Raw genomic sequence first — 25,434 nt, forward strand, 5'->3', positions numbered from 1 at the left:
AACAAAGTTCGATTACTGCCACGCACAAAGGTTAAACAGTCATAAAGTTGACACTTAAATAAGATTTAATACGAGAAATTAACACTTAAGTGACAATTAGTTTTTTTTTTTTCAAAATTCAGATATAAATATTCCTTCATAATTAGGCAATTTAATTCAATAATTGTCGTATTGTAAATAAAATACAGATATTAAATTGAATAACATAAATATACGATTATACATTCAAACCCCGATAAGAGATTTCTATGGACCGTAGTATTTCTCTCTTAAAGAGTCCTGTGGCAGGGATACACATAAAATACATAGACAGACAGATAATACAGTTATTTAAAATATGTGTTACTTAAGAAACATATATACTTATTTAAAATCATAAAAACTTATTAAGACCAATGTACTTTTTTAATCGGAAGCTAAATATACACATTTTTGACTTATTACAAATATTTAAAAAATATTTTTTTATAATGTTAGCCTTCAGACTTTAAATCAAATAGAAACCAAAGAGATAATTCCATAAACGAGAATAGTTTCCATATCTCCTTTAGTAGAAAATAACAGTACAACAAACAAATTTTTATTATTTAACAATTCACACGAACATACATATATCAAGTCGAGACTTTTACAATTTTAAACATATTCAGACAATTCATATAATTGGGAACACTAAAATTACATATATTTGCATATTTTTTTTATTATTTTCTTTAATTGTGGCTCAAAAAACATCTCGAAATACGACTTAATAATACAATGTATGAAAACAAATGTTAATTTTCATTTTTACAATATTCTATAACAATAATAGATTAAGATGATTTCGAATATTATTAAAAGGTCGTTAACTATTTCGTAGATGTCGCCAACAGAGCCGTTAGTGAGCCTGCGAGACAAAAATATTATATAAATATTAGGTTTTTAAATGTAAATATTCAAATACGCCATTAACTAAAATTTATCACTTAATCAACTAATATTCGGACATCGCTTTAAAATCAACTGTACAATAAGGGTCGTTCGCAGTGTTCCACTTACAGAAAAAATCCCTTTTTCCTTGCAACTAGACAGACCGCTCTTACAAAAATTACCAAATAGCATTTAGGTAGGTAGGTACAGATCGAGTTTTTCTCGTACACGCTATTTAAAAACTTTTATTGGTCATTGTTACCGCGTCGCGTCTCAATGCTTAAAAAACATTCAAACGACTTTCGCTGAAGGTAGAATACCACTTGAGTCCCCGTTAGTACCTATTTGCTCAGTAACTGTCTTTAAAAACGTCGTAAACTTGCGGCCTAAAACTAAGCCTAACCTAACACGAGTGATAGCAATATTTGAATAGTAAAAGCATTTAAATAAAGGCTGCCAAATACAGAACCATTAAATGACAAAAAAAACTGTATAAATGTAGTTGATAGACTACAAATACTATACCAGTGTGTGTTGTGGGAGGGTAGTGACGCGGTGAGTCATCAGGGCAGCAGACGCCGCGGGAAGAACTTGTACACGGCGTAGATGATGGCGCCCGCGCAGGCCGCGCGCACGCTCACGCGTAAAATGCGTGTCGACAACGACGGCGGTGGAACGCTACAAACAATTATATACAGGGTTTTATCAGTTTTAATAATAAATTAACAATAATTATTTTATTAATAAGAACCCAGCTTAAACATTCTGAAAAAAAAAATACCCTGATAGTACTTTTTTGGGATATAAAAAATCATCAAATATCTTTTTTCGACTGTTTTGCATCGTCGTAACTAAAGTTACTCGAACATTAAATAAAATGATTATCAATTTATTTAATTACTAACACAAGTAGCGGCGTGATGTCCTGCGCAGTGATCTTGCCCCAGTGTTCCACGATGCCGGCCACATGACCGATGCCCACCACACCCACGATGCGGCACGGCTCGTTACCTATTTTTATTATTTTACTAATCAATACTAATTTTATATTAAGAATATTATAAATGCAAATGTTTTCGATGTATGAGTGGATTGATGTTTGTCGATGAAATGTGGCACAGATGTTTTACCTAACATAGGCTGAATAAATACATAGGCTACCAATACTAACTAATATTTTTTTAAATTCCGTGAGGACAAAGTCGCAGGCTACAGCCAGTATTGCATACAATATTATTATATTAATCAAACTTCACAGTTACTCGTAATTTCTTACGACACGGAATACAATTTTTAAATTTTGTCGAGTAGTTTTTAGCAAATGCATAAGTGTTAAATTTAATTATAAACAATACACTAATATGTTTTGTCTTGTACATCAAATCAAACTCGGGTGCTAAATAGAACACGGATACGGAGATAAGTATTGCTTATGTTGTGTTTATTCGATTAATTAGAACGTCATATTCAAAATCATTTCTAAATATTGACTGAGAAAAGATGCAAGCGTAATAATAAAAATTAAACAGTTTGGATGGATGTTTGAAACACGTATCTCCAAAACGGTTTAACTGATCACGTTAATATTTGGCACAGATATAGATCATAGTCTTGAAGAACACATAGGCTACTTACTAAGTTTTTTTTTGTAAAAATATACGTACGCGGCTGCATTGCAGCGATCTGCAGCGAATGGCAGAGGTACATGTCACGCTCCACCACGAACACTCGCTTGAGCGCCGGGAACTCCTCCGCCATCTCCTCCAGCATGTCGTCCAGCATCTTCTTCATCTTGCATTTCTCAACTTCCTCGACACTGCAGATACACGTAACAGTGAAACTTCATCGGCAAAATACTTGTACAACTATTAATAGAGTTGGATAGATAGTAGAGATTACAGATTTAGCTCAGTCCTAACACAACGCACTAGCTCCTAAACAATTTTATTCTTAAATACGTATAAATAATTACTATTATCGTTTTACTACCTGTCGGCCGTGACTCCGCTCTTGCGGAATTAAAATATTTAATTAGTAGCCTATGAATTCTTCTAGGATATTTTCTACATATATACCAAATATTACCAAGATCCGTTAAACCGCTCTGGAGATAACTTCTAACAAATATTCATCTATCCATACAACTAAACTTTCGCATTTATAATATTAGTAAGAAGTAACATTTATTTGTGAAGTGAAAGCATTGATCCCCTTTTTGAACACAGTTGAAATTAATGTGCAGATGTGCAGAAAGATATTTTTAATCATACTAATATTATAAATGCAATAGATTAGACGGTTGGATGAATTAACGAGTGGATGGATGGATGGATGGATGTATGGATAGAGATACATTTCAATCTCCAGAACGGCTTAAGGGATTTTAGTGAAATTTGGCATAAATATAGAACATAATTAGGAAGAATACATAAGCTACTAATAATGTTTTTTTTTAATTCGGCCCGAACAGAGTCGCGGGCAAAAGTTAGTTCAAATCAAACACATTTTGATGCCTATAATGTGATAACATTATTATATCTAAACACAAACCACAGCATAAAAATAAAACAAATACTAAACCACAAGAGAAAAATAAATTTTAAACCGAGAAATAAATAAAAAACGTTCTAATTACCTGATACTTTGATTGGAAGTAAGCAGATGCCAAATGAAGCGTATTGTCTGTCCCCATGTTAATGAGGCTATGGCTCTATGCAATGTTATATCAATAGCTCTGTCGCCCAGTTGAAGTACGCAATTAGGTATCTTTTTTGCCTGAAATTATAATTTTCAATTAATATATACCATCTTATTGTAATAATACATGTTATAAATGCGAATGTTTGTTTTATAGCTTTAGCTTGTTTCTTAAAACAACCATACAACCAAACATTAGCTACAATTATTTTTTTTTGAATTATTCGCGGACGGTGTCGCAGGCGACCGCTAGTATTTATTAGAAATGAGACCGCTTAAATTACAAATGAGAATGTTTGGATGGATCTTTTTAGAAGGTAGGTTCAGACTCATACATGTAGAACATCATCTGGAAGAACACATAAGCTATTACTAATTAAGTTTTTTTTAATTACGAGCGACTGGAGTCACAGGCTACAGCTAGCTACTATTTAAAATAAAATTTATCAATGTAAGTTTACCTCCGCCATAGCACGACGAAACTCTCCCCCGGGGGCCATACCAAGTTCACGGGTAATATGTGCTGACATATTCAAAAGTAGGATATACATTAAGCCATTGAAAACTCCATTCTGTGCCATTGTTGCTCTGTAAAAAAATAATTCATTCAAAATCGTATATCTATATATATAAAAGAAAGTCATGTTAGTTACACTATTTATAACTCAAGAACGGCTTTACCGATATGGCTGAAAATTGGTGAGGAGGTAGCTTAGAGCCAGGATACGGACATAGGATACTATTTAATATTTTTTATTTTTCGAATTTATGCCTTGAAGAGCTGCTTCTTATTAACTTACTAATATTATAAATGCGAATGTTTAGATGGATGGGTGGGTTACACTAATTAAGATTTTTTTATATATCCACGCGGACGGAGTCGCAGGCGACAGCTAGTTTATATATATTTTAGAGATATTGCTTTTTTATTAATTACCTTATCTTTTTTATGTTTATATTTTTAGCCTCCCTTAAAATAATCTCTTCATCAAGGAGAAGAATATTTGTTCTCTGCTCACATAGTTCAACCATTACTATATGTGGACTTACTTCTTGAATGACCTTAAAAATAGATAAAATTTTCATTAAAAATTTATTTATTTATTACTAGTGACATGCCCGGAAAATAAAAAAAAATATTTCTGATGATATTAATATAAATGTTTAAATGGATGGATGGACATTTGTAAAAAAAGTATCTCCGGAACAGCAAAACAAATCTTGATGAAATTTTCCCCCAATGTAGAAAATAGTCTGGAAGAACACATGAACTATTTATTATGTTTTTTTTTAACTCCTTGCTGACAGAAAGTTGCCAGTGACAGCTACTATATGATAAAATAAATAACTTACCCTAGACACATCCTCTTGAGATTTAATGCTGAAATGTGCCGTTCCTACTAAATAAACCTTTCCACCATCTGGTGTGTCCAATACTGTAACAGTGCTGGGCATCTCTTCTGAAAAAATATAATTAAGACTAAATTTTATAACTTACATAAATAATTAACACAAAAAAATAAATATTCAGCATTTGAGAGGCTATTATATATGTAGAAAAATATTCAGTTGAGCTGCGGTAAACTTAACCCTGTCTAATCCTGCCGTGGATTAACTAAATAGGTACCACGGCTTGGTTGGGGAAAGAAGAACAACCCGAGCTAGTGGGTAATCCAGCCTAAACACAAAGCCGGATGTCCCACAAAAAGCCCCTGCTGCTCTTCAGTACGGACGGCAAAGTCCGTAAATGCATTCTCGATGTCAACAAAAACCTTATCTAATGTGACACCTTATATTCCATGGCCATTTTCATGCTTCATATATTGACTGATTTTTATATTTTTGATTGTTTTATTACATTAGTTTGTGCACAATTATTTCTAAATGTAAAGTTACCATATTTTGTATGTATTTGTGTAAGAATTAATGATATTAATTATAGTAAACTAAGATTTGTACTTTTGAGTATAACATAGTCTTCTCATTAAATCTGTGGTATATCAAATTATAAGAAACTTTTATGTAAAAGTAATCCAGACTATACCCGATATTAGGCTGTACTCTATAATCTGACAGTTTGATTAGATTTAATTGATACTACCATGCGAAATGTGTCTTATTACTGCGAGTCTACTGTGTCATCTTTTATTTCCACATTTTAAAGATAATGAAAAAGATTGCAATATGTTTACATGAGTGTTTTACCAGTGGAAACCCATGGTTAGCTAGAATAGGCCACCCAATTTATAATTTGTTGTGTATAATTTAAAAATTCATAGAAAAAGGTTTAAATAAATACCATTCGCTTCTGAATCACTCTCATTTTTGTTCTCCTCCATTGCCTTCTCAGATGTTTCTTCTTGTTTTTTACTTGTTGTAGGCCTTACAATATCATTCTCACCTAAAACATTTTAATCATTACTACCAATAATAAAAATAAGATGAAGTAAACAAAACCCTAGCCTTAGAAACTTCAATGAGAGTGAAGCCTTACATATGTCTAAAGACCATGAGATCTTTATTGTATAGATGAGACTATCTAGGTTAGGTTTAAATATAATAAAGGTATGAAAAGGAGTTCAAGGTTTCAATTGAGATAAACAGTTAATCTATAAGTGTAATGGTAAATTTACCATCAATCTTTGTAGAAATACTGTCGGTCATTTTTAAATGAGCATCACCGCCACCATCTTCAGCTTTCAAAAACATTTGACATTCGTTAACTATGTCACATTTTACACCTGGAGGTTTTTGGTTCATCAATAACTGCTCCTTTTCCAAATTAGTACCCAAACTCGATTTATCATTCTTTATAGTATCCATTACTAGAGTTAACTGATCTCACTGACTGACCTGAAAATAAAGTTTATGTAAGATTATATTTGCATTGTTAAACAAATTCCTAGAATTTTGTAATCAGAACCAACACTTATAATTTTTACGTATTTAAATATAAAATATAGGATAAATAAGAGACGTTAATTATGCCACGAAATCAAACTACGACCTGTCAAAAACATTATCGTATAAATTTTTTTTACATCTTATAAGAAACTCTAATAAGCAGCATATATGAAATAAAATCGTGTTTTACAACATTTATCCTGAATAAACTTCCATATTCTATGATTCAAATGTACAACAAAAGAAATTATCAAGAAAGTAAACAATAACGAAATGTGAAAGCTAACGTGTGAATTTATTTTTCTTCCAGATTATTAGGTAAAATTACAAGACACATACCAGAAATACCAAAATAACTAGTGCCACTAGATATACTTATGTTCTTTAAACTAATGAATAATACTTCTAAATCATTTAAGTTTTTAGATGAAATTAAAATTGCAAATTGCAACTTCTATAAGCAACCGAAGACCCATGTCATAAATGTCATGTGTCATGTAATGTCAAAAAATTAGCGTTATTGAGCGTCTTAAATGACCCCATAAAAATGTTCTCGGGTAATTTGTTAACAATTCTGTAGAAAACACAGTTTTCTAAATTTATTAAAAAATTAAAAGTTTTTTGACATTGAAATATTCTGTAGCCAAATCCTAAATGCCTCCCTCGACGGGTTCACAAAAAAAAAAATTACCCAAAACTGCGGAGCGTTTTTATATTGGCAATATTATTCACCGTCATTGCGGCCAAAAGGTACAGGTAAAAAAATTAAGAAAATATACAATAATTCCTTTCGACCGAAGTTCATGTTGAAACGGTTCGATAGATATTTGAAATCGCTTCAATTTACTATTTTTAGGTTTTTAAACAGCTTTTACTAGCAACAGTAACTATCAATGACACCAAATTGGCTTTGGTCATCTTTACTATAATCTGTCTGAAACACACTGTTACATCACTGCATTCTGAATTTAATTTTTCGATTATCGAGCACCTCCACTGCTTCTACTGTACCTTATTAAAATTAATAATTTATCAATATGAGTGCCTGGAGACAAGCTGGTCTTAGGTATGCATTGGTAACAAATTTATCATAAATACAATTATTTAAGAAAACTTGTAATCTCCCTAACTATTTTCAGCTACATTAACTATTCCAACATCGCGGCTAAAGTCTTGCGTAGGTCTTTGAAGCCAGAGTTTAGAGCAGACGCACTAAAAAGAGACGAATCCCACGTCCGAATTACGCCATGGGCTAATGGAAGACCTGCCCGTAAGTATATTTCAGGTTTCTTATTAACTTAACGTACTGGTTATTATTTCACTGTTGTTAACGAAAACAAAAGAGTTATGTTGAAAAGTTCATTTCTTTTTTGTAAGTGATGACAGATCTATGTAGAATCGCTCTTTATTGAAAGAACTCAACAAACGAAGAACACTTGTAGGTAAAATTGTGATTTGTATACAAGTCTAACGAATGAGGTGTCTTTAGGTTCCCTTTCTTTTTGGCTGACTTCTTAACATATTAGTATCACCTTCAATTATATGACTGATTAAAGAAATCAAATAAGTTTCTGGTAATGGTCGCTCACAAGATTCTTTTATTTGCTTGAACAAAAAATAATCTGCATACCCCTTATATCATACAATATTTACATAAACATCATCATTAATTCATGTTACATCATCAATATTCATAATTATGTTATGTAAAGTAAATGAGAGATTGAAATTGTCATAAGTATGACTTAAAAATCTTAATGATTATAATTTATATTTAATTTCAGACGAAAAGGAATAATGAGCTGAAGTGTAAGTTAGGTTGTTGTGAGAAATTAATAAAATTAACCAATGATTTAGTAGTTTTAACAACACAGATGTTTTCGTTTTGATTGTGAATATATAATATCTAGAAAGAAAAAATAATATTAATAATGCATTTTTATCCGAATGTGTACTTGACTAACTGTGTAATGTTTTTGTAAGCCAACAACTAACTTAGTGCCTGTAGTAGCCTTTTTGCCCTGTGTTTAAAAGCCAGCATAGTCTCCTTTTCTTAATAAATGTTTTTTTTCAGATCTTCAAAAGGCAGCCGCTAAGTAGAAGCATGCAATTATGGAAGTTTGGTTTAAACATACTTTAGTTTTATTTAAATAAATTGTTGTTTCAAATATGATTTTTATTGTGATATAAAATATCAATTCTTATCGCTAAATTTAATTAACATCACTGAATCTGGGGCTTTTTACTGATATATTTGCTTCTTTCACCTGATCTATTATATTAACACCCAAAGGAGCAGTCGGATCTACATCGCTTTGTGATATAAATTGACAAGTTTTTATGCCTTTTCTTGTTTTTTCAATACCATTCCATGCAATCATAATCCCATTGTCCGTGCATACTTTATGAGGTGGTCTATATAAATTGTAGCCCAAATGGTTAACAACACTTTTTAAATTAGTGAAAATATAATCATTGCTAGCAACACCACCTGATACTACTATATTTTTAGCATTTTTATTTAACAGGTTTTTTACTTCACAAAATTTTATAGCTCTCTCAAGTCTGTGTGCTAAATGTTTAGTAATACTGGTCTGGAAAGATGCACACAAGTCATATACTTCAGGAATAATTTCATCACCCATCAAGCCATGTTCAGATTCCTTTTTAATTACTTTTCGCACCAGTGAATCTTTTAATCCACTAAAACTAAAATCACAGTCTCTATTTCTCTGCAATGGAATAGGAAATTCAAATAAGGATGGATTTTTAGCATTCTTAGCAGCCAACTCTATTACTTTACCTCCAGATGTTAATGAATACTCCGGCATATTCTTTAACTTCATTCTCCGAGCAGCCTTATCCATCACTTCACCAGGGGCATTATCTAAAGTCTGGCCGATCAGTAGAAAATCATTAACATCATTTACAACAGTCAAAAAGCAATGTCCCCCTGATATAAGCAAAGCCAAATAAGGAAATGGTATATTATAGTATATTCTTACAACTAATGCATGGGCTTCCATATGATGCACTGGTATTATTGGCTTTTGATATTTTTTGGCAAGAAAATTTGTATATTTTACACCTATCATTAAGCTTAACAAAAGTCCAGGTTTTGTGGTAACTGCTATTGCATCAATATCATTTATACCAATTCTAGCATCATCTAAAGCTGTATTTACAGCTAATTCTATGTTATCACGATGAAGTTCCCAGGCGTTTATTGGATTCACACCACCGTACTTAACGTGGATTTCATTTTGAGAATGTAAGAATTCTCCCAATATAGTAGCCTCACTGTTCACTACAGCACAACCGGTATCATCACAAGATGTTTCAATTCCCAATACAGTAGTTTTATTCGATGAGCTAAGTGTTCTTTTAGTTAAACCGTTCAAAGGACTTAGTTTATTGTATAATTTAATACACTTTGTCACCCACATTGTGCTATTTTTAAAAATATCTGTTTACCAGAGAAAATAATCGTGCATCATAACTTTTCAAGCTTGAACTACCAATAACAAAGCAATATTAGATTTCCCTAATAAAACAAAGTATATAGTTATATTTATATAAATAAATATGTCTAAAGATATACTGATTTTGGCTTTTCTAGCATTTCAGTTTTATTTTTATTTTTGACCTTATTGTGACATTTCCTTTAAACTATTTGTCATTGTCAAGTAAGTAAAGAGTTTATAATGATTTGACATTTTCTTATTATTGCCCTTTCCCTGGTTCTAATTTTGGTTATTAACAAAAAAATCGGAATTGATACATACTTACGTCTTCTTGAGTTTTACTTCCACATGCCATATACTTATACCGTTATTTCGTTATTTTCACGAGTAAAATTGGTGTAATTATGATTGAGTAGTACTTAATTTTTTTTGTATTTTTTGTTTTTGCAACTTTGAAAATCAATATAGGCATCATATTTTATATACTCTTTGATAGGCATGCAAAATAGAAGAAAGTTTTGGTAGAATTAGAGATAGGTGTTAAAATCGATACTCTTGTGTATTTGTTTAATTATCGATGTACTTTTTCCTATAATACCCAAAGAGTATATAAAATATGAAGAATATATAAAATATAAAATATGATAATACCTTTTATAAATTAATAAAGTCCACGTTCGACGAACATAGAATGATATCATAGCTATTCTAAGTTCATCAAGTTTTAAATAATTTTGATTGCAATTTATTAGATTGCAGCAATAGTTTGCATATTACTATCTTTTTATCCAAATTCCTTACGACTAAGACGTAATCCAATTTTTCTATTTTCCGTGATAATATATCTCGAAGACGAAAATAGGTTGCCCATTTTAATAAGCCTATTTATGTTTTTTAATATTTAAGCAAAGTAGGACTTATACATTTCTTAGATTAAAAATCTTTTTTTTTGTTGTAACACACAAAGCTTTTTAAGTTATGCTTTTATTTAAATGAGATCATTTTACAATGACATTTTAATATTTTCTACCATTATTTATCTTAATTTTATAAATTTCATTCCTACGAGAACATCCCTAAAGTGTCAGTAGTAATTGGTAGGAGTAGGTAGTAATACTACACTGAAAATGATATGTAACCTGTAACCAATCGAGTTTTCGTACATATATTTTGATGTAGGGTTGCATCCGGAATACAACTTATTGTTTAGTTAAATGTAAAATTTTTTGAAAAGTTTAAATTCTAGTACATGGAAACGTTATTCCATTAAAAGTAGAATACTTTTCATGTTAAAATTTTAGAAGAATTTTCAGTAAGTATACTTGTTAACCTAATCAAGTGAAATATTTTATTACTATTATTATTTTAAGTTTATTTGAATCACACTTTTAAATTCTCGTCAATTTATATTGTAAATAAATTCAAGGTAATAAGTGGTAATAAGAGACGGAAGGGATTTTTACATATTTTTAGTGAAGCAAATTGCAAAAATAGCCGGCATTTCCTACGGTTCTACGCTTCGGATTTATTTTTACTTATTTCTTGTGTTTAAAAATATATTTTTATGATTTAATGATATATCTTGGAAATTTACTCTCACGATTTCATTCCAATGTTAGTTGTTTTTATCATTGAAATTTCCCTGTTCAATGTAAGATATATTATTAATTTCCTTGTTACAGGTTTATAACGATAGATGTTAATAAAAGCAAAATGATGAGCTATTTGAATATGTTGAAGCAATCTACAGTTGTGCATATGTGTTTTGCTATATCATACTTTACATCTGGCTTGATATTGAATTTTATTCAGGCCATATTTTATTTCGGCTTACGGCCATTTAATAAAGCATTGTACAGGAAAATAAATTACTATCTTTCATATTCATTTTACAGTCGTAAGTATCTATTTGTCATATTCTTTATAGCTATGGTGTTTGTGATTATGCTGTTGTATACTAGATTAAAACATTGACATAAAGATACTATGCTATAATATACAAAATCCTGATACTTATTTCTACAAGTTCTTTTTTTTCTGAATAGGAAGCAAATGAGCAAGTGTCCATAGACATTGGCTTTCTTTTAAACATGTATTTTGTTTCAGAATTAGTTTTCATGTCTGAATGGTGGTCAGGAACAAAAGTATCATTTTATGTAAAAAAAGATGAATACAACAAATATTATGGTAAAGAACATGGATATCTCATTATGAACCACAGCTATGAGATAGACTGGCTGATGGGTTGGCAGTTTTGTGATGGATTAGGAGTTTTAGGGGTGAGTGTTTTCAATAATGTAACAAATCGAAACGGAATAAACTAACAACCTTACTAATATTACTTTAGATAGACAAATGATTGACGGTATTTCTGTATCATAGAACATATGTCACAAAAAATTTAATTCTGCCTAAATGAAATAATGGGCAAAAGCTTATATTCTATACAAATTATATATATCTATACTGAAGACAAGCACACTTTGAGAAGCTAGATGATTTTTATTCTCAAAAGGTTTAGAAAGATAATATAATAATATATGTTTAAAATGGTCTATTCTTACATTGTATTATGATTAATTTTTACATACACATGATGTTGCAGTTTAACAGTGTACAATGAATAAATGCAATATTTCGCTATAATTGATTACATTCTAATTAACATTGAAATGTCCTACAATTAGTAAGCTCTTGTAGGTAAAATTATATCTTTATAATAATTTATCCCTTTAATAACAGCTATGATAGCCATTGATAAAGAATTTGATATCCTTATCTGTCTGTGTAAATTATACAGCTCACAATTATATAATTTTTTAATGTTGACTAATTTATGTACATATGTGGATTTGTCTGATTTGTGATCTCAAAGGTTTTGAATAACTTTTTTTTCCATTAAATTTAATTCCATGAACTTTCCATTAAAATTAAAGTACCTGGAGTACCTGATTTTAGCGATAGAAAAAGTTAAGTTTATGTTTAAGTTGATTATCGATAAAACACGAATAAAATGACATTTTCTAAAAATGATCCCTAGCTAGATCGAATTATCGCCCCCGAAACCAGCTATATACTAAATTATATGAAAATCGTTGGAGCCGATTCCGAGATTCCAAGTATATATATACAAGAATTGCTCATTTAAAGATATAAGATTATGTTATACTGTACATATTTTTCATTCGTCTTATTCTGTTTTAAAAGAGGAAGACAATATATTTATGTACAGGAGGTTCAGTAGTTAAAGGCCACGAAGCTTGTGCCTTCAATTGATACGAACATTAAGTATGAAACTTTAATGTTCCAGAGGCAACACAAATTATGTGTTTCTACCTTAAAGCTAATAACAAACTAACGTTACGTGGACTCCATCCCGATTAGACCGTTATAGCACGCGTCGCCGGACGCGCTAGTCGGGGCATGAAGTATGAATAGGGCTGTCAACTCTTAGTAAACGTAGACCCGAGCACTAATGGCAAAATAAACGATGTCGACTGTCGAGTCACTCCACAACCTTGACCATGACTCCTTGGCGGGCGACATCCAGCTACATAAATTGACTTTTTTCATACCACCCGACGACATTTACGTCAAACCCGTCCTAAGATGCGTTTTGCAAACGTGAAAACGTGGCAACCCTAACTATGACTCGGTGATTAGTCTACATTTTCCTATCGCCCGTCTTAGGTGCAGTTATCTACAATTAATTTTTTGTTCATTATCTCTCTTGGTGACACAATACATATTGTAATATTCGATGTTACGATTACAATATGTTGTATGTTATATCTGATATTGAGTAATATAAGATATATTATGTTGCATATTCTCGTAATTTTACTGACCTACATATTTGGTCGCTGCTTTTGGATGGTTCGCAACACGTTCGTTATTTACGCTGAAATCATTAAATAAATTAAAGATTTGTTTTAGTTTGATTGAGATAATTGCCGAAATTACTGTACTGTTGTTAATATCGAAGATACCAGTAATATATTGTAAGGTATCCATCATTTTTTCGTAATTTATGATCAAGGTTATTTACGATATATAATAATTCATAGTCCAAATAAGAGTCACTGACCGTTGCGACTACACAAATATTTAAACTTAGCCAATGATTTTTTTTGGTCAATTATAGTGTAGTTTGTTTTTTAATTAAGGCAAATATTTGAACATAAAAAATGACGTAAGAAACGTGTATTTAAGTTACAATAGTTCCTGGTTACGTATATCGATTGGTAATTTTCCGTCAAATGCCTTAGTTCATTTTCGACTACCAAGAAGTTGCAAAGTAGCAGTTACCCATGACTTTGTCTGCATGTTTTTTAGTTTCACAAACTAAAAAATAAGCCTCTACTCTATGCAAACATCAGCAACGTTCCATGAAATGTCCCGTCAAAATAAGTTCGGTCGTTTCAGAGATTACAAGGATCAAACGCAGAATAAAATTGGTATTGTCTTTTAAATAACGCAAATACATTATATGCTTGAATTGTAAATATTACGTCTTTCGACCATAACGTGAAGTACAGTATGGTCAAAAGTCAAACATCGGTAAATTGTATTATACCGTTATGTATACATCTATACATATTAAAAGGAATTGAAATATCTGTACGTAATGTGATGTGCTTGCGTGAATGATAATGGGAAACTAATTTTTAAAATTTTAGTCTGTATGTCCGTAAGGCCGCGTTTGTTCCGGGTAATCTCCGGAACTTCTGGACCGATGTTGACCGGACTTTTACGGGAAGGTAGCTGATGCACGCAGGCATATTGACTACTTTTTTTTTTAATTTAAGCTGATGAAGTATCGGGCGTCCGCTAGTTCTATAGTATTTACTTGTTACAATGTATAACTCATAAACAATACACAATAACATAACTTATTATAATGCCAGCGTACCTACGCGGATTGTACGTTGAATACTAATTACAAAATAATACAGGAAGCACAATTGTAGGTCATTGATACGTGTAAGTCAATTAAAATTATAATCTTAAAGTTTGTTATCTGACCAATTAAAGGAGGTATTATATGACGTAAAGTCATAACACGTTAGTTTTTTGAGAGTTGATATGCGAATATCACGAGTTACTTCTTATTAAAAATTTTGCTTAATTTAATATCGAAGATATTATATGAACATTTAAGGGGATGGTTTCAGTTTATCTCAGGCGTATAGGGATACAATAGCTAGTTGATTTTGTTTAATCACTAACCGTTGTTTTCTGAGACCAAAATCTCTGTTTAACACATATTGTCATCTCTGTCATTATCTTTGACAAAACAGAGATAACAATATGTTTAAAACAGTCTTAGAAACCCACGGTAAGACTAATGCGATAAATTAAAAACAACTGAATATTGTTTAGTGTGAAACATTGAATCATAACAAGGATTTTTCTATGCAATTTGATTGATTAATGAAGATCTTCGAAGACTAATATTCCGACAAGGCAGAAGATGTTGACTCATGCGAAGCTTGGTCACCTTACTAGGACATGAGACAACTCCATGTATTATAATTGTAAACATTAAAGAAGTGTGGTTGACCTTGATGTCTACATGTGGACCTTGGGATCCCGCGTAATGAATAAGAAAAGAATACATAGCTAAGTATTTAAAAGGTACACTTAGGCAAGTTGGTGTCATGCTGTCTCATTAAACATAATAATATTGAATTTGTAATCAGTCTCATAATAAATATGTTATTAATTCGGAGAATCCTTAAAAATATTAAAGATTTCTTATAAAGAGTTTTTAAGATATATCGTATACTAGCTGTTGTGCCACCACTCCGTCTGCGCGGCTTAAAAAAAAATAATTAAGTAGCCTATGTGTTATTCCAGACTACGATTAACATCCATGCTAAATTACAGCAAGATCCATGCAGCCGTTCTGGAGATAAATTCTCTCAAACATCCATCTATTCAAACTTTCTTATTTATAATATTAGTAAGATATAAGATAGATTAGCCGTACAATTGCTCAATACAGAGTATCTAAGAATTCTCGAAGCGCAAACACTTCATAGCCGTCGCTTTAAATAGATTTATTTATAGTGAAGCAAGTCTATTACTGCACAGAAACGGATCAATGTACCACTGAGATGTTTCAACACTTTACGCAACATATACCATGTAAAAGTTATATACTATTATATTGCATATATCTATGGGCAACGGTCACTTCGCTATTTCAGCGATTTCAGGTGGGCGCTCGCTCGTTTGCCACCTTATGATAATAAAAAAAAAATTAGACATTATTAGTTAGAATCGTTTACAGCGAATGGCGCGCTTTCTTTACCAAGTCAAGTGTCAGATTGATTAGTGATGGGACATAAACGTTGACATTTTAATAAGGATAGTGTTGCGCCGATACACCGGCACGTGTCGGATTTTCTTCCTAACAAAATATAATATAGCGTCCACAGCAGTAACAGCTACTGAACTAACATATTAAACGAATTAGTTTTACTTGTTTCCTTTTACGTTATTCATTATTATTTACGACGCAGATCAAAGTTTACATTTGAATATTGTTACTAAAATATGTTTTTAATTATTTTCTCAAAGATTTTACTGCAACGTAAAAACATATTCCTGTTATTCATAGAGAACGATGGATGTGTTTTTATACTGGTTACAATTGACGTCAAAGTACGAATAGCAAATTATGATTATTTAAAGTTTTTGATATAAAAAATGTGTAAATTCGTATATACAATAGTTTAAAATGTTTTTATTATTCATATTATCAGAATAGTTGAATACTGAATATACCATTTCTGGTTCAAAGTTTAGTCTTTGTTGATTATTGTATACACTCGTACACTATACTCGTAATTAAGAAGTAAACATTTTTATAGAATAGGGAAAGTCGAGAACCTTTCAGTTTTGTATTCTTAGCATAAGTCCTATTAGTTTGACTTGAAGTTCAACAACATGAAGCACATTTTTTAAAATTCAATATGATAGATGAAAGGCGTTCAGATATTTTACAAAATATCGTAGTTTGTATACAGAAATATTTTTTACACTTGCGACTCGAAGATCGTGTTTCAGCTTGTTCTTTTATCGGCAGCCTAACTTGAGTTCTCTCATAATAATCGTATGCATTTCTTTTCTTCGCGGTATTCGTTATTTTTTTTAAAGTAATACAAAATATACAGGAAGTACTGCCCCCTGTTAGAAACAAAGTCGTAAAACTAAAGTTAAAAACATACTTTCATTAACTCTTCGTTGAACAATATTGAAACCGTTATTTTTACAGTTCTTAAATCTGTTTTAAATGTTTTTATGTTAAACAAAAAAATAATATAGTCATCACTTTAAAATTGTTACACTTTACATCAATTGTGTTTTATGTTGCTTTTGAAAGCGACAATAATGGATCGAGTCTTTCATTGAGTTTCCATTCAGCCAGTTGCCATCCATCGACCTAGATCGTTGACCGTAACTGATCAAGAAGGTTCTTATCTTTTTTTGTTGAGTGGGAATTTTTATTATAATATTTTATGTTATATAGATTTATATCAAGATTTTATTATTTAAAATGATGTATTTATTGCAATTGCTTGAACGTTTGGCTCATTTGTATTGAAATTGCTATGAGGTAAGGCATATAACGCATATAATTGTGTTGTAAAAGTCCCAATTTAACTATAAATAACAGTAACAATAGCATAAAATTCATAATTTACATTCCGCCGTTCAAGAAAATTCTCAAAAAATTTTCTTTTTGAAATGTCAATTACACACGTACTTTTTGACCTTAATTGTTACCTTTTTTAACAATAATAATAAAACACATAACTGAAATAGTGACTGTAAATCAGCGGCCCTTACACGGAGATTTAACATGAAAAAAAAATACTTTTAAATTTAGAAACAAAAATTTTCAACAGCTTAATTGCGCTGCATCTATTTTAAAGGTACGATGCTATATGTTTCTGGTACTTACTATGGAGGACGTCATATTTACTAAAATAATTTCAATGAAATAGTTAAGGGTTCTGTACAAACTCCTAATATACGTACATGATAATGAAAAGGAGTAACCTTTGTTCAACTAGGAAACAACACGCTCTTAATCATAGCAATTACCTAATTTGGCATAATTGATAATATAATTTATTAACCACGTTATCGGTGCGTGCTACTATAGGTTTAGGTCATCGTCCCAACAACCTTAATGATAAAGTTAATGTTTTTAGTCTGGACTCTTGAAGGCAGACAAACAATGAGATATGTCAATATTTATACAGCTGTCTTTATAATTTAAGGTTGTAACTATAAATACATTTTGAGTTATATGTTTGTCTCTCTCAGTCTTTCTCATTTTGACAACCCTTTCTGGGTTTTAAAAGGAAATACTTTTGTTTACATCTTCCACTAGGGACAGTCAGGATAATTAAAATAAATATTTCTGTCCAGCCAGTTACATTATAATTAAGTTTGTTTCAGAACTGTAAGGCATATGCGAAAAAAGCAATACAATATATGCCGCCTATCGGTTGGATGTGGAAATTCTCAGAGTTCGTCTTCTTGGAGAGATCATTTGAAAAAGATAAGGAAATTATAAAGACACAAATATCAGAACTTTGTGATTATCCAGATCCAGTATGGGTGAGTGGAATTACTAACGCGAATCAATATCAAATTACGATAAGATTTTATTAAAAATGACAAAAGATAAATATTAATCCTGTTAGTATAAATAGGAATAAATATCAATTTAATTGATATCATTGCATTTTTGGTATAAAAAAAAATATTTTTTTTAGCTACTAATGACTCCAGAAGGTACTCGGTATACGCCAACAAAGCACGAGGCCTCACTGAAATTTGCTAAGGAAAAGAATCTGCCATTACTCAAACATCATCTCACTCCACGTACGAGAGGTTTTACTACTAGTTTGCAGTATTTCAGAGGCAAAATACCCGCCATTTATAATATACAGCTGGCATTCGAGCGGGACTGTAAGGTATGCACACTAACCGTTTCTTTCTGACACCAATATCTCTGTATAAAACTGAAAAATATTGCTAAAGGAAACCACGATTGTCCCCCATCCCTGTCTTTCATCTATGAACAAACAGAGATAGTATGTTTTAAACGGGGATTTTGGTCAGTATTTTATTGATCGCTAAGCCAGTCTCTACTTATAGATTTAATATGGAAATTTACACTAATAGACTTAACAAACTGTTAAACTTTTGATTTATTCATAGTTTAAATTAATATTCATATGTTTTTTGTGTAATACAAAAAAATACAGCCATGAACTTTATAAACACGTTGAGCGCCACGCGTATTTCTAAGACAATGCCGTTCAGGCCACGAGCGCCGCTTATACGCACTGGTATTAAAGGGCCGGTGTTTCCGATCGCCATACAAAATAGTTTACATTTTAACGTTATATCTAAAGGCTTTGTTTCAAAACGTTACGCGCCAAGTCTGTCTGGCGCGACATAAACAGAAAATCTACTGTCAGCCACCGATGGCTGACGTGGCGCTCAACGTGTTAAAAAAACTTATATTTGATTTTTTTTATATACAAGAAACGCCACGTACTCTTCGTACTCTTTTTTGCACATATTCCTTATGCTAAATGACAATAGTTATTTTTGCAATTTGAATAATTTTGTTAGGACGTGTGATTTTTTTTATTTAGTTGAATCAATAGTTACATAATTGAAATAGTTGATCGAAGTCCAACAGACGTTTAAGTGAGTTTTTTCCATGATGTTTGTTGTATTCCTCTTAACGGTTAATTGCTATCAGTTTATTTTAGTTCAAGGTCTAGTTATCTTGACTGCTTTGTATGGATGTATGATCGTTACGAAACCTGTTCAATAATCAAATGCATTGTAGCGGTGATGTAGTACATTAGTGGGCGATAACGTTGTTAATATGTTTCTATGTCATTTGTATACTCGTATATTGCGTTAAAATCTTTATATCTATAAAATTAGACTGTCTGTATGTAATACCGGAAAATTTATATTTTGCGAACATTATACTTGACAAAAATTAAATTTTTTGTCTGTGTGTCTCTGGAACGGCTGGACCGTTTGTTTTTTAATTCTGTGCTGAAAAGTCGCAGGTGATTGCTAGTTTCAAAATAAAATTCGTCGTTTTTACTATATCAAGCAAACATTTTGCTGGGATATTGGGGCCTGTTTCTTAAACGTATTGACCAATTATGAAGGTCAGTCGGGATTATTCATCTTTCCAATCGAGTGTTCAGTGCTATATCGTCTTGCGACTTCATTTAGAGTCAAAATCTTAGTGGAATTGAACGAGTTAAATACTAGCTTCATAGGCTCAATAACTGACACACATCGTAAATAATCACTGAGGCAGACAATTTTGTAGATTTCTGCCACTACTTCACTAATTGTAGTCTCAAATAGGCCATTAAACTTCTAGTGATATTAAGATTACTAAAATTCAATAATAATTTCCAGCCACCTCCGACGTTGCTAAGTCTGTTATATGGCAAGCCGGTGCACGCGCATTTGTACATTCAACGAATACCAGTTGAAGATGTTCCCGAAGACGAAGCCGAGGCATCAAAGTGGCTGCACGATTTGTTCGTAGTTAAGGTAACTTACATTCGTTATACATAGAAACATATTGTAAGCTACTGATTGTATATTAAAATGACGCGTAAAAACAATGAGTCACTGTAGGATATGGCTTTGTTGTGTCTTGTTTTTGTGTTATTTTTATTATTCAAATTAGAATCCCTGTGCCACGGTCATGTATGGGTTATTATTTGGTTATGAAACAAAAAGATGCTTTCCTCTTTCTCTTCTTCTTATCTATTGGTTAGGTGGTTAATGGATTACTTCTTATGGTGAAGTTAAATTATTTTATATAATATGAATAATTTGAACTTTTCAATAGCATTTTAAATAAGCACTGACGACGTTAGAAATCCACTTGCATAATACATGTGAAAATACATTTATCAGTCATCATTCAAACCACATCGTGCAAAATTTGTGAATATATAATGTCGAAAATAAAATAAATCAAAATACGTTAATGCATACTGCATGCATATAATAGTATTATAGAAATATGTTTAATTATTTTATTTATAATATTATAATAAAAACTAAGAAATATAATTAACATTTAATCATTTTAATAAGATTCCTTTATAATTTGCGACTTAATTAATTCTTTTTATATTATTATATTTTATTTTTAATTTAGATAAAAATCATTCTATTATACAATAATCTTATCTTAATTCTTATTTTTTATTAATATTATAACTGTTTGGATGGATGGATGGATGTTTGTTAGAATGTTTGTATGTCCAGAATGACTACACGGATCTGGATGAAATCTGATATAGAAGTAAAACACAGTCTGCAAGAATGCACAAGCTTAGTAAGTTATTTTTTATTCCACGGGAAAGCACAGGCAAAAGCTTTTTTATATATAAAGTACATATAATTACAATTACATCTGTGATCAAACGCGATTTTAACTTACCTTTCTCACTTATTTTACATCCTTTAGATTACATTTCATATGATAGTAGAATAACCAGAATAGTTATAGACCGACAAATTTATCTGACCCGGTGGGCAAGTGACACTGAATTACTTTAGCGTATTGGGGTCCCCCTGTTGATGTTAAGAAACTGACATTTTCCGTGCCTAAGTAAGCTTGGATGAGAACCAGCTGTTGGCAGAGACAAGTGAAGAAACATAGAGGAGGCCTATACCCAGCAGAGGACATGACAGTTCTTTCTTTATAAAACTAGCTTATTATTATTATTAAGTAATTTTTATTTATTTTTAATGTAGAACAAACCTCAATAACAGTGTCTCACTGGGCCAGATAAGTTCGTAGCACTATAATAGATATTTGATATGCATCGTATTACTAACCGGACGTTATGTCACATGACTTGTAACGACGCGTTTTAATGAGCGCGTGTAAAGTGAGACAGCAAACAAATAACTTATAACGAGGAAATAGTATAAAGGAACGCAGTTTGTCTTTGGTGTTCCCATAATAGCCTTTTTATTTTTACCTTATGTTATTTTTTTAGGACCGCAGTATCATTATGTAGTAATTTTCTTCTCCTAATATAATTAAGTTAAGGTATATTTTTTCTTTATATAGAAATAATAAAAAATATATATATGGAGAGAAGATTTGATTGTTTGTCTACATTGAATAGGCTCCGAATCTAGTGAACCGATTTTTAAAATTCTTTCACTGTTGGGAAGCTACACTATCTCAGAATTACATAGGCTATTATTTTTCACTTCCACGCGGACAAAGCCACGGGCAACTGCTAGTTGGCTAATAAATATTTATTAATGTTTTTGAAATATTGATTTTCAATTTTGACATTGACTTATTGCGAGGCAGTAAACTCAAGTACTACAATAATTTCACCATCGTAATTAACACTAATAGGACCAGTTTGTACGTTGCTATGGTAACGTAAGTCAGCTGTCAATACACGTTTTGTCTCACCTGTCTTTACTCAAGGACGGTTTAACAAAAACATAAGTACGCTGTTGCATACCAAGACTAAAAATTTATAAATTGTCTTCCATTTTACGTAATATTATCGAATTATATTTATCCTCATTGCCTTGTCACATTTGCTGATCAAACCACTGCATTTTATATTACCAATAAGTTAAAATAAAATTTCTCAAACATTAAACTATACTAATATATAATAACTATAATAACTCTTGAATTTGAAATTTAAATCTCATTTGAATAAGGTTACAGAGTCGTTTCGTTAGCTAAATAAAAATGACAATATTTATTATAGTTATTTTTAAGCAATGTTTTTTTTTAATTCCAGGATAAGATGCAAGATTCGTTTTTAAACACGGGCGACTTTTTCACGGAATCCGGGGTGGAAAGAGTAGAGAGCTTCCAGTTGCCACCTCGTGTGTATTCACTTATTAATACGTTAGGATGGGCGATTCTAACTCTGACCCCTATGCTTTACTATTTGATTGGATTACTGTTCAGTGGGAAACTACTCTATCTGACCATTGGAGGCGCCATACTTGCTGCATGTAAGTATATTTTTGTGGATTTTTTAACATACATTTTTAAGGAAAATCAAAGGGGCTTAAGCCTTGAGGAACTTACCGTGGGTTTCCGAGACCATATCACAGTTTGAAATATATTGTTATATCTGTTTTGTCAAGGTCAAGACAGGGATGACGTTATGTTTGTGTAGACATTTTGATTTTAGAAACCAACGGATAATCAATAGAATTCTGTAAAGTGCTGACACTTTAGAGAAACACACGTACAATTTTTAGGACTCCGTACCTCATAGGAAGAAACGGAACCCTTATAGGATCACTTTGTTGTCCGTCCGTCCGTCTGACAAGACCCTTTTTTTTCTTTCAATGTCTTCGAAAAATATGACATGTTTTCCTTTCGGCAACGGCAAAGTTTACGATAACTTGTTTATGACTAAAATTATTATAACAATTTATTTTTTCGCTTATGAGAGGATATGTGTAATGGAATGCATTCAGATATGACGAACATCCATAGGGAAGTCTGTAGTTTTTTATTGTTAATTTATTTACTTAAATTTCTAAGAATATCTTACTAATATTGTAATGCGTATGTTTGGATGGATGGATGTTTGTTTCAAGGTAGCTTCAGACTGGTTGCAAGGATTTCTTTGAAATTTGGCATAGATGTAGAACATAGCCTAGAACATATATTCTTCATGTTTTTTTTTAATTTCGCGCGGATGGAGTTACAAGCGACAGCTAATTGATTTAATTATTATTTTTTTAGTCTATATCCTGCTTCAAAAATCCATCGGCATCACTCAAATCAGCCAAGGCTCTTCTTATGGAACTGAAAAGAAGTAACTAACAATATTTACTTGTAGTTTTTTTAATTATACCATTAATACATCTTATAAATAATTAAATCATTGGTTTAAATAAAAGTTAGGTGTATATTAATGGTATAATTAGATTTAATTACATATTTGTTTCTGTTTTTTTTTGTTATTTTTGATTCATGTTAAAAACAGTAAAATAATACAAATGTCATAAGAGTTATGATATATTTTATATCTATGTAAAAACTTTAAATTGTTGCTTGGAGCTTGTTTTTTTTTTGATAAAATTATACTTAATTATATTTCTAGTAATACAGTAAGATTTTTTCATGCACAAAATTTATTTTATATTCTGTTACATTGAATGTATTGAAGTGTATACAATATTATTTATCTATTGCACAACTTGGATATGTTAAATAAAAAAATACTTATATGCTTATTATTTAAAAAAAAATCCTGCATACATTACATTTACATACTTAAATTTAAAGATATTATTTTTTTTAAAATTCATTTATCAGGTTTTATTTTGCTTCTTCAGTATTCGTAAATGCAGAATCGCTAAAAAAAATCTGTCATAATATTGCCCTTTTACTAACGAAATACAAGAAAAGATATTGCTATCTCTTTTTTATCTAAAAGTGTAAGAGAGATGACGATATTTTTCTATACAGTTGCTTCGCCGGTTAAAACTTAGTATAACTTTGCATTTAATTATTACCGTGGTATTTATTAAAAATCTTTATTATTTCAATAAATGTAATAATACTAATTATTGTAACCTTTCCTCATCTCCAGTAAAATACGTTGAATTCTGTATTTTATACTTTAATGTTTTTTTTTTAAATATGCTATTGTTTATGGAATATAAACAAATAATTATTTTTACCCGTTGTTTTTCAACTGTAATTTTTTAAAATATAGGTTTTATATTCAAAATTTAAAACACATAAATTAATAATATTGATAAAACACTTTTTAACAAATTAAAAAACCAAAAAGTACATTTATGAAGTGCTTTATAGGTGATGGTTATTGTATAAACAATATTTTTTTAATTATTTATTTATTAATATGAAAAAAAGGAAGCACAATTTTATTTATAACTTATTTAAGATGTAACGAACGGTATTTTATAAAATGTAATCATTTAGTTAGTGTTCAATTTTATTGTGTGATACTAGATTAGTTATTGTCGAGTGATTTAACAAATGTATGAATGAGAACATTGAGTTATTTTGTTACTCTTTTTGCAATAAATTGTCAAATTTTTGGTAACAAAAGTAGTTAAAATTGCATGTTAAAAAATTATCATCAGTTTAATTGCATACATAGCTTGGATTTAGATTTTTTCATTTTTTTTCGTAATTTTTCAATGATTTTGTTCAGCAGTTTTAGGAATTATCCGTTTAGCATCGATCACTTTCGGTACCACTCGCCAATTTTATGGGAAAAATCGTGGCAGTGAATGTGTTAATATCAAAAAATTAATGAAATTATTGGTCAAAGTCAACTCCGTCGTCGGGTTTTGTTTTAAATCAAACGTAAATTTTCTTTATCCGTTAGTATCA

At 30.9% G+C, this 25,434-nt stretch overlaps 3 protein-coding genes across 3 annotated transcripts; 1 reads left to right on the plus strand and 2 right to left on the minus strand.

Moving 5' to 3' along the window:
- Nucleotides 1-216: 216 nt before the first annotated feature.
- On the minus strand, nucleotides 217-6,992 carry LOC106125545 (traB domain-containing protein). The gene is made up of 11 exons (XM_013322791.1): nucleotides 6,853-6,992; nucleotides 6,243-6,462; nucleotides 5,909-6,010; nucleotides 4,963-5,069; nucleotides 4,547-4,671; nucleotides 4,071-4,197; nucleotides 3,548-3,687; nucleotides 2,577-2,728; nucleotides 1,818-1,923; nucleotides 1,438-1,590; nucleotides 217-889 (listed from the first exon to the last, which is right to left on the minus strand). The coding sequence occupies exons 2-10, from the start codon at nucleotides 6,430-6,432 to the stop codon at nucleotides 1,476-1,478; spliced, it is 1,164 nt and encodes a 387-aa protein (XP_013178245.1). The 5' UTR covers nucleotides 6,433-6,462; nucleotides 6,853-6,992; the 3' UTR covers nucleotides 217-889; nucleotides 1,438-1,475.
- Nucleotides 6,993-8,611: 1,619 nt separating this feature from the next.
- Nucleotides 8,612-10,355, minus strand: LOC106125516 (probable tRNA N6-adenosine threonylcarbamoyltransferase, mitochondrial). Its single transcript, XM_013322751.1, has one exon. The coding sequence runs from the start codon at nucleotides 9,957-9,959 to the stop codon at nucleotides 8,727-8,729; it is 1,233 nt and encodes a 410-aa protein (XP_013178205.1). The 5' UTR covers nucleotides 9,960-10,355; the 3' UTR covers nucleotides 8,612-8,726.
- Nucleotides 10,356-11,101: 746 nt separating this feature from the next.
- On the plus strand, nucleotides 11,102-23,951 carry LOC106125519 (1-acyl-sn-glycerol-3-phosphate acyltransferase gamma). Its single transcript, XM_013322755.1, has 8 exons — nucleotides 11,102-11,289; nucleotides 11,660-11,874; nucleotides 12,084-12,256; nucleotides 18,453-18,614; nucleotides 18,773-18,973; nucleotides 20,460-20,597; nucleotides 22,844-23,063; nucleotides 23,809-23,951. The coding sequence occupies exons 2-8, from the start codon at nucleotides 11,691-11,693 to the stop codon at nucleotides 23,883-23,885; spliced, it is 1,155 nt and encodes a 384-aa protein (XP_013178209.1). The 5' UTR covers nucleotides 11,102-11,289; nucleotides 11,660-11,690; the 3' UTR covers nucleotides 23,886-23,951.
- Nucleotides 23,952-25,434: the final 1,483 nt, after the last annotated feature.

This window comes from Papilio xuthus, unplaced genomic scaffold, assembly GCF_000836235.2.
Source record: "Papilio xuthus unplaced genomic scaffold, Pxut_1.1 DF825928.1, whole genome shotgun sequence".
Classification (NCBI taxonomy): Eukaryota; Metazoa; Arthropoda; class Insecta; order Lepidoptera; family Papilionidae; genus Papilio; species Papilio xuthus.

Coding starts and splice junctions, on each gene's coding strand:
- LOC106125545 (XM_013322791.1), bottom strand. CDS start 6,432: ATGGATACTATAAAGAATGATAAATCGAGTTTGGGTACTAATTTGGAA. Junction 5,070..5,908: donor GAGTGATTCAGAAGCGAATG/GTATTTATTTAA, acceptor ATATTTTTTCAG/AAGAGATGCCCAGCACTGTT. Junction 3,688..4,070: donor TTCGTCGTGCTATGGCGGAG/GTAAACTTACAT, acceptor TTATAATTTCAG/GCAAAAAAGATACCTAATTG.
- LOC106125516 (XM_013322751.1), bottom strand. CDS start 9,959: ATGTGGGTGACAAAGTGTATTAAATTATACAATAAACTAAGTCCTTTG.
- LOC106125519 (XM_013322755.1), top strand. CDS start 11,691: ATGATGAGCTATTTGAATATGTTGAAGCAATCTACAGTTGTGCATATG. Junction 11,875..12,083: donor TTCATATTCATTTTACAGTC/GTAAGTATCTAT, acceptor ATTTTGTTTCAG/AATTAGTTTTCATGTCTGAA. Junction 18,615..18,772: donor ATTATCCAGATCCAGTATGG/GTGAGTGGAATT, acceptor TATTTTTTTTAG/CTACTAATGACTCCAGAAGG.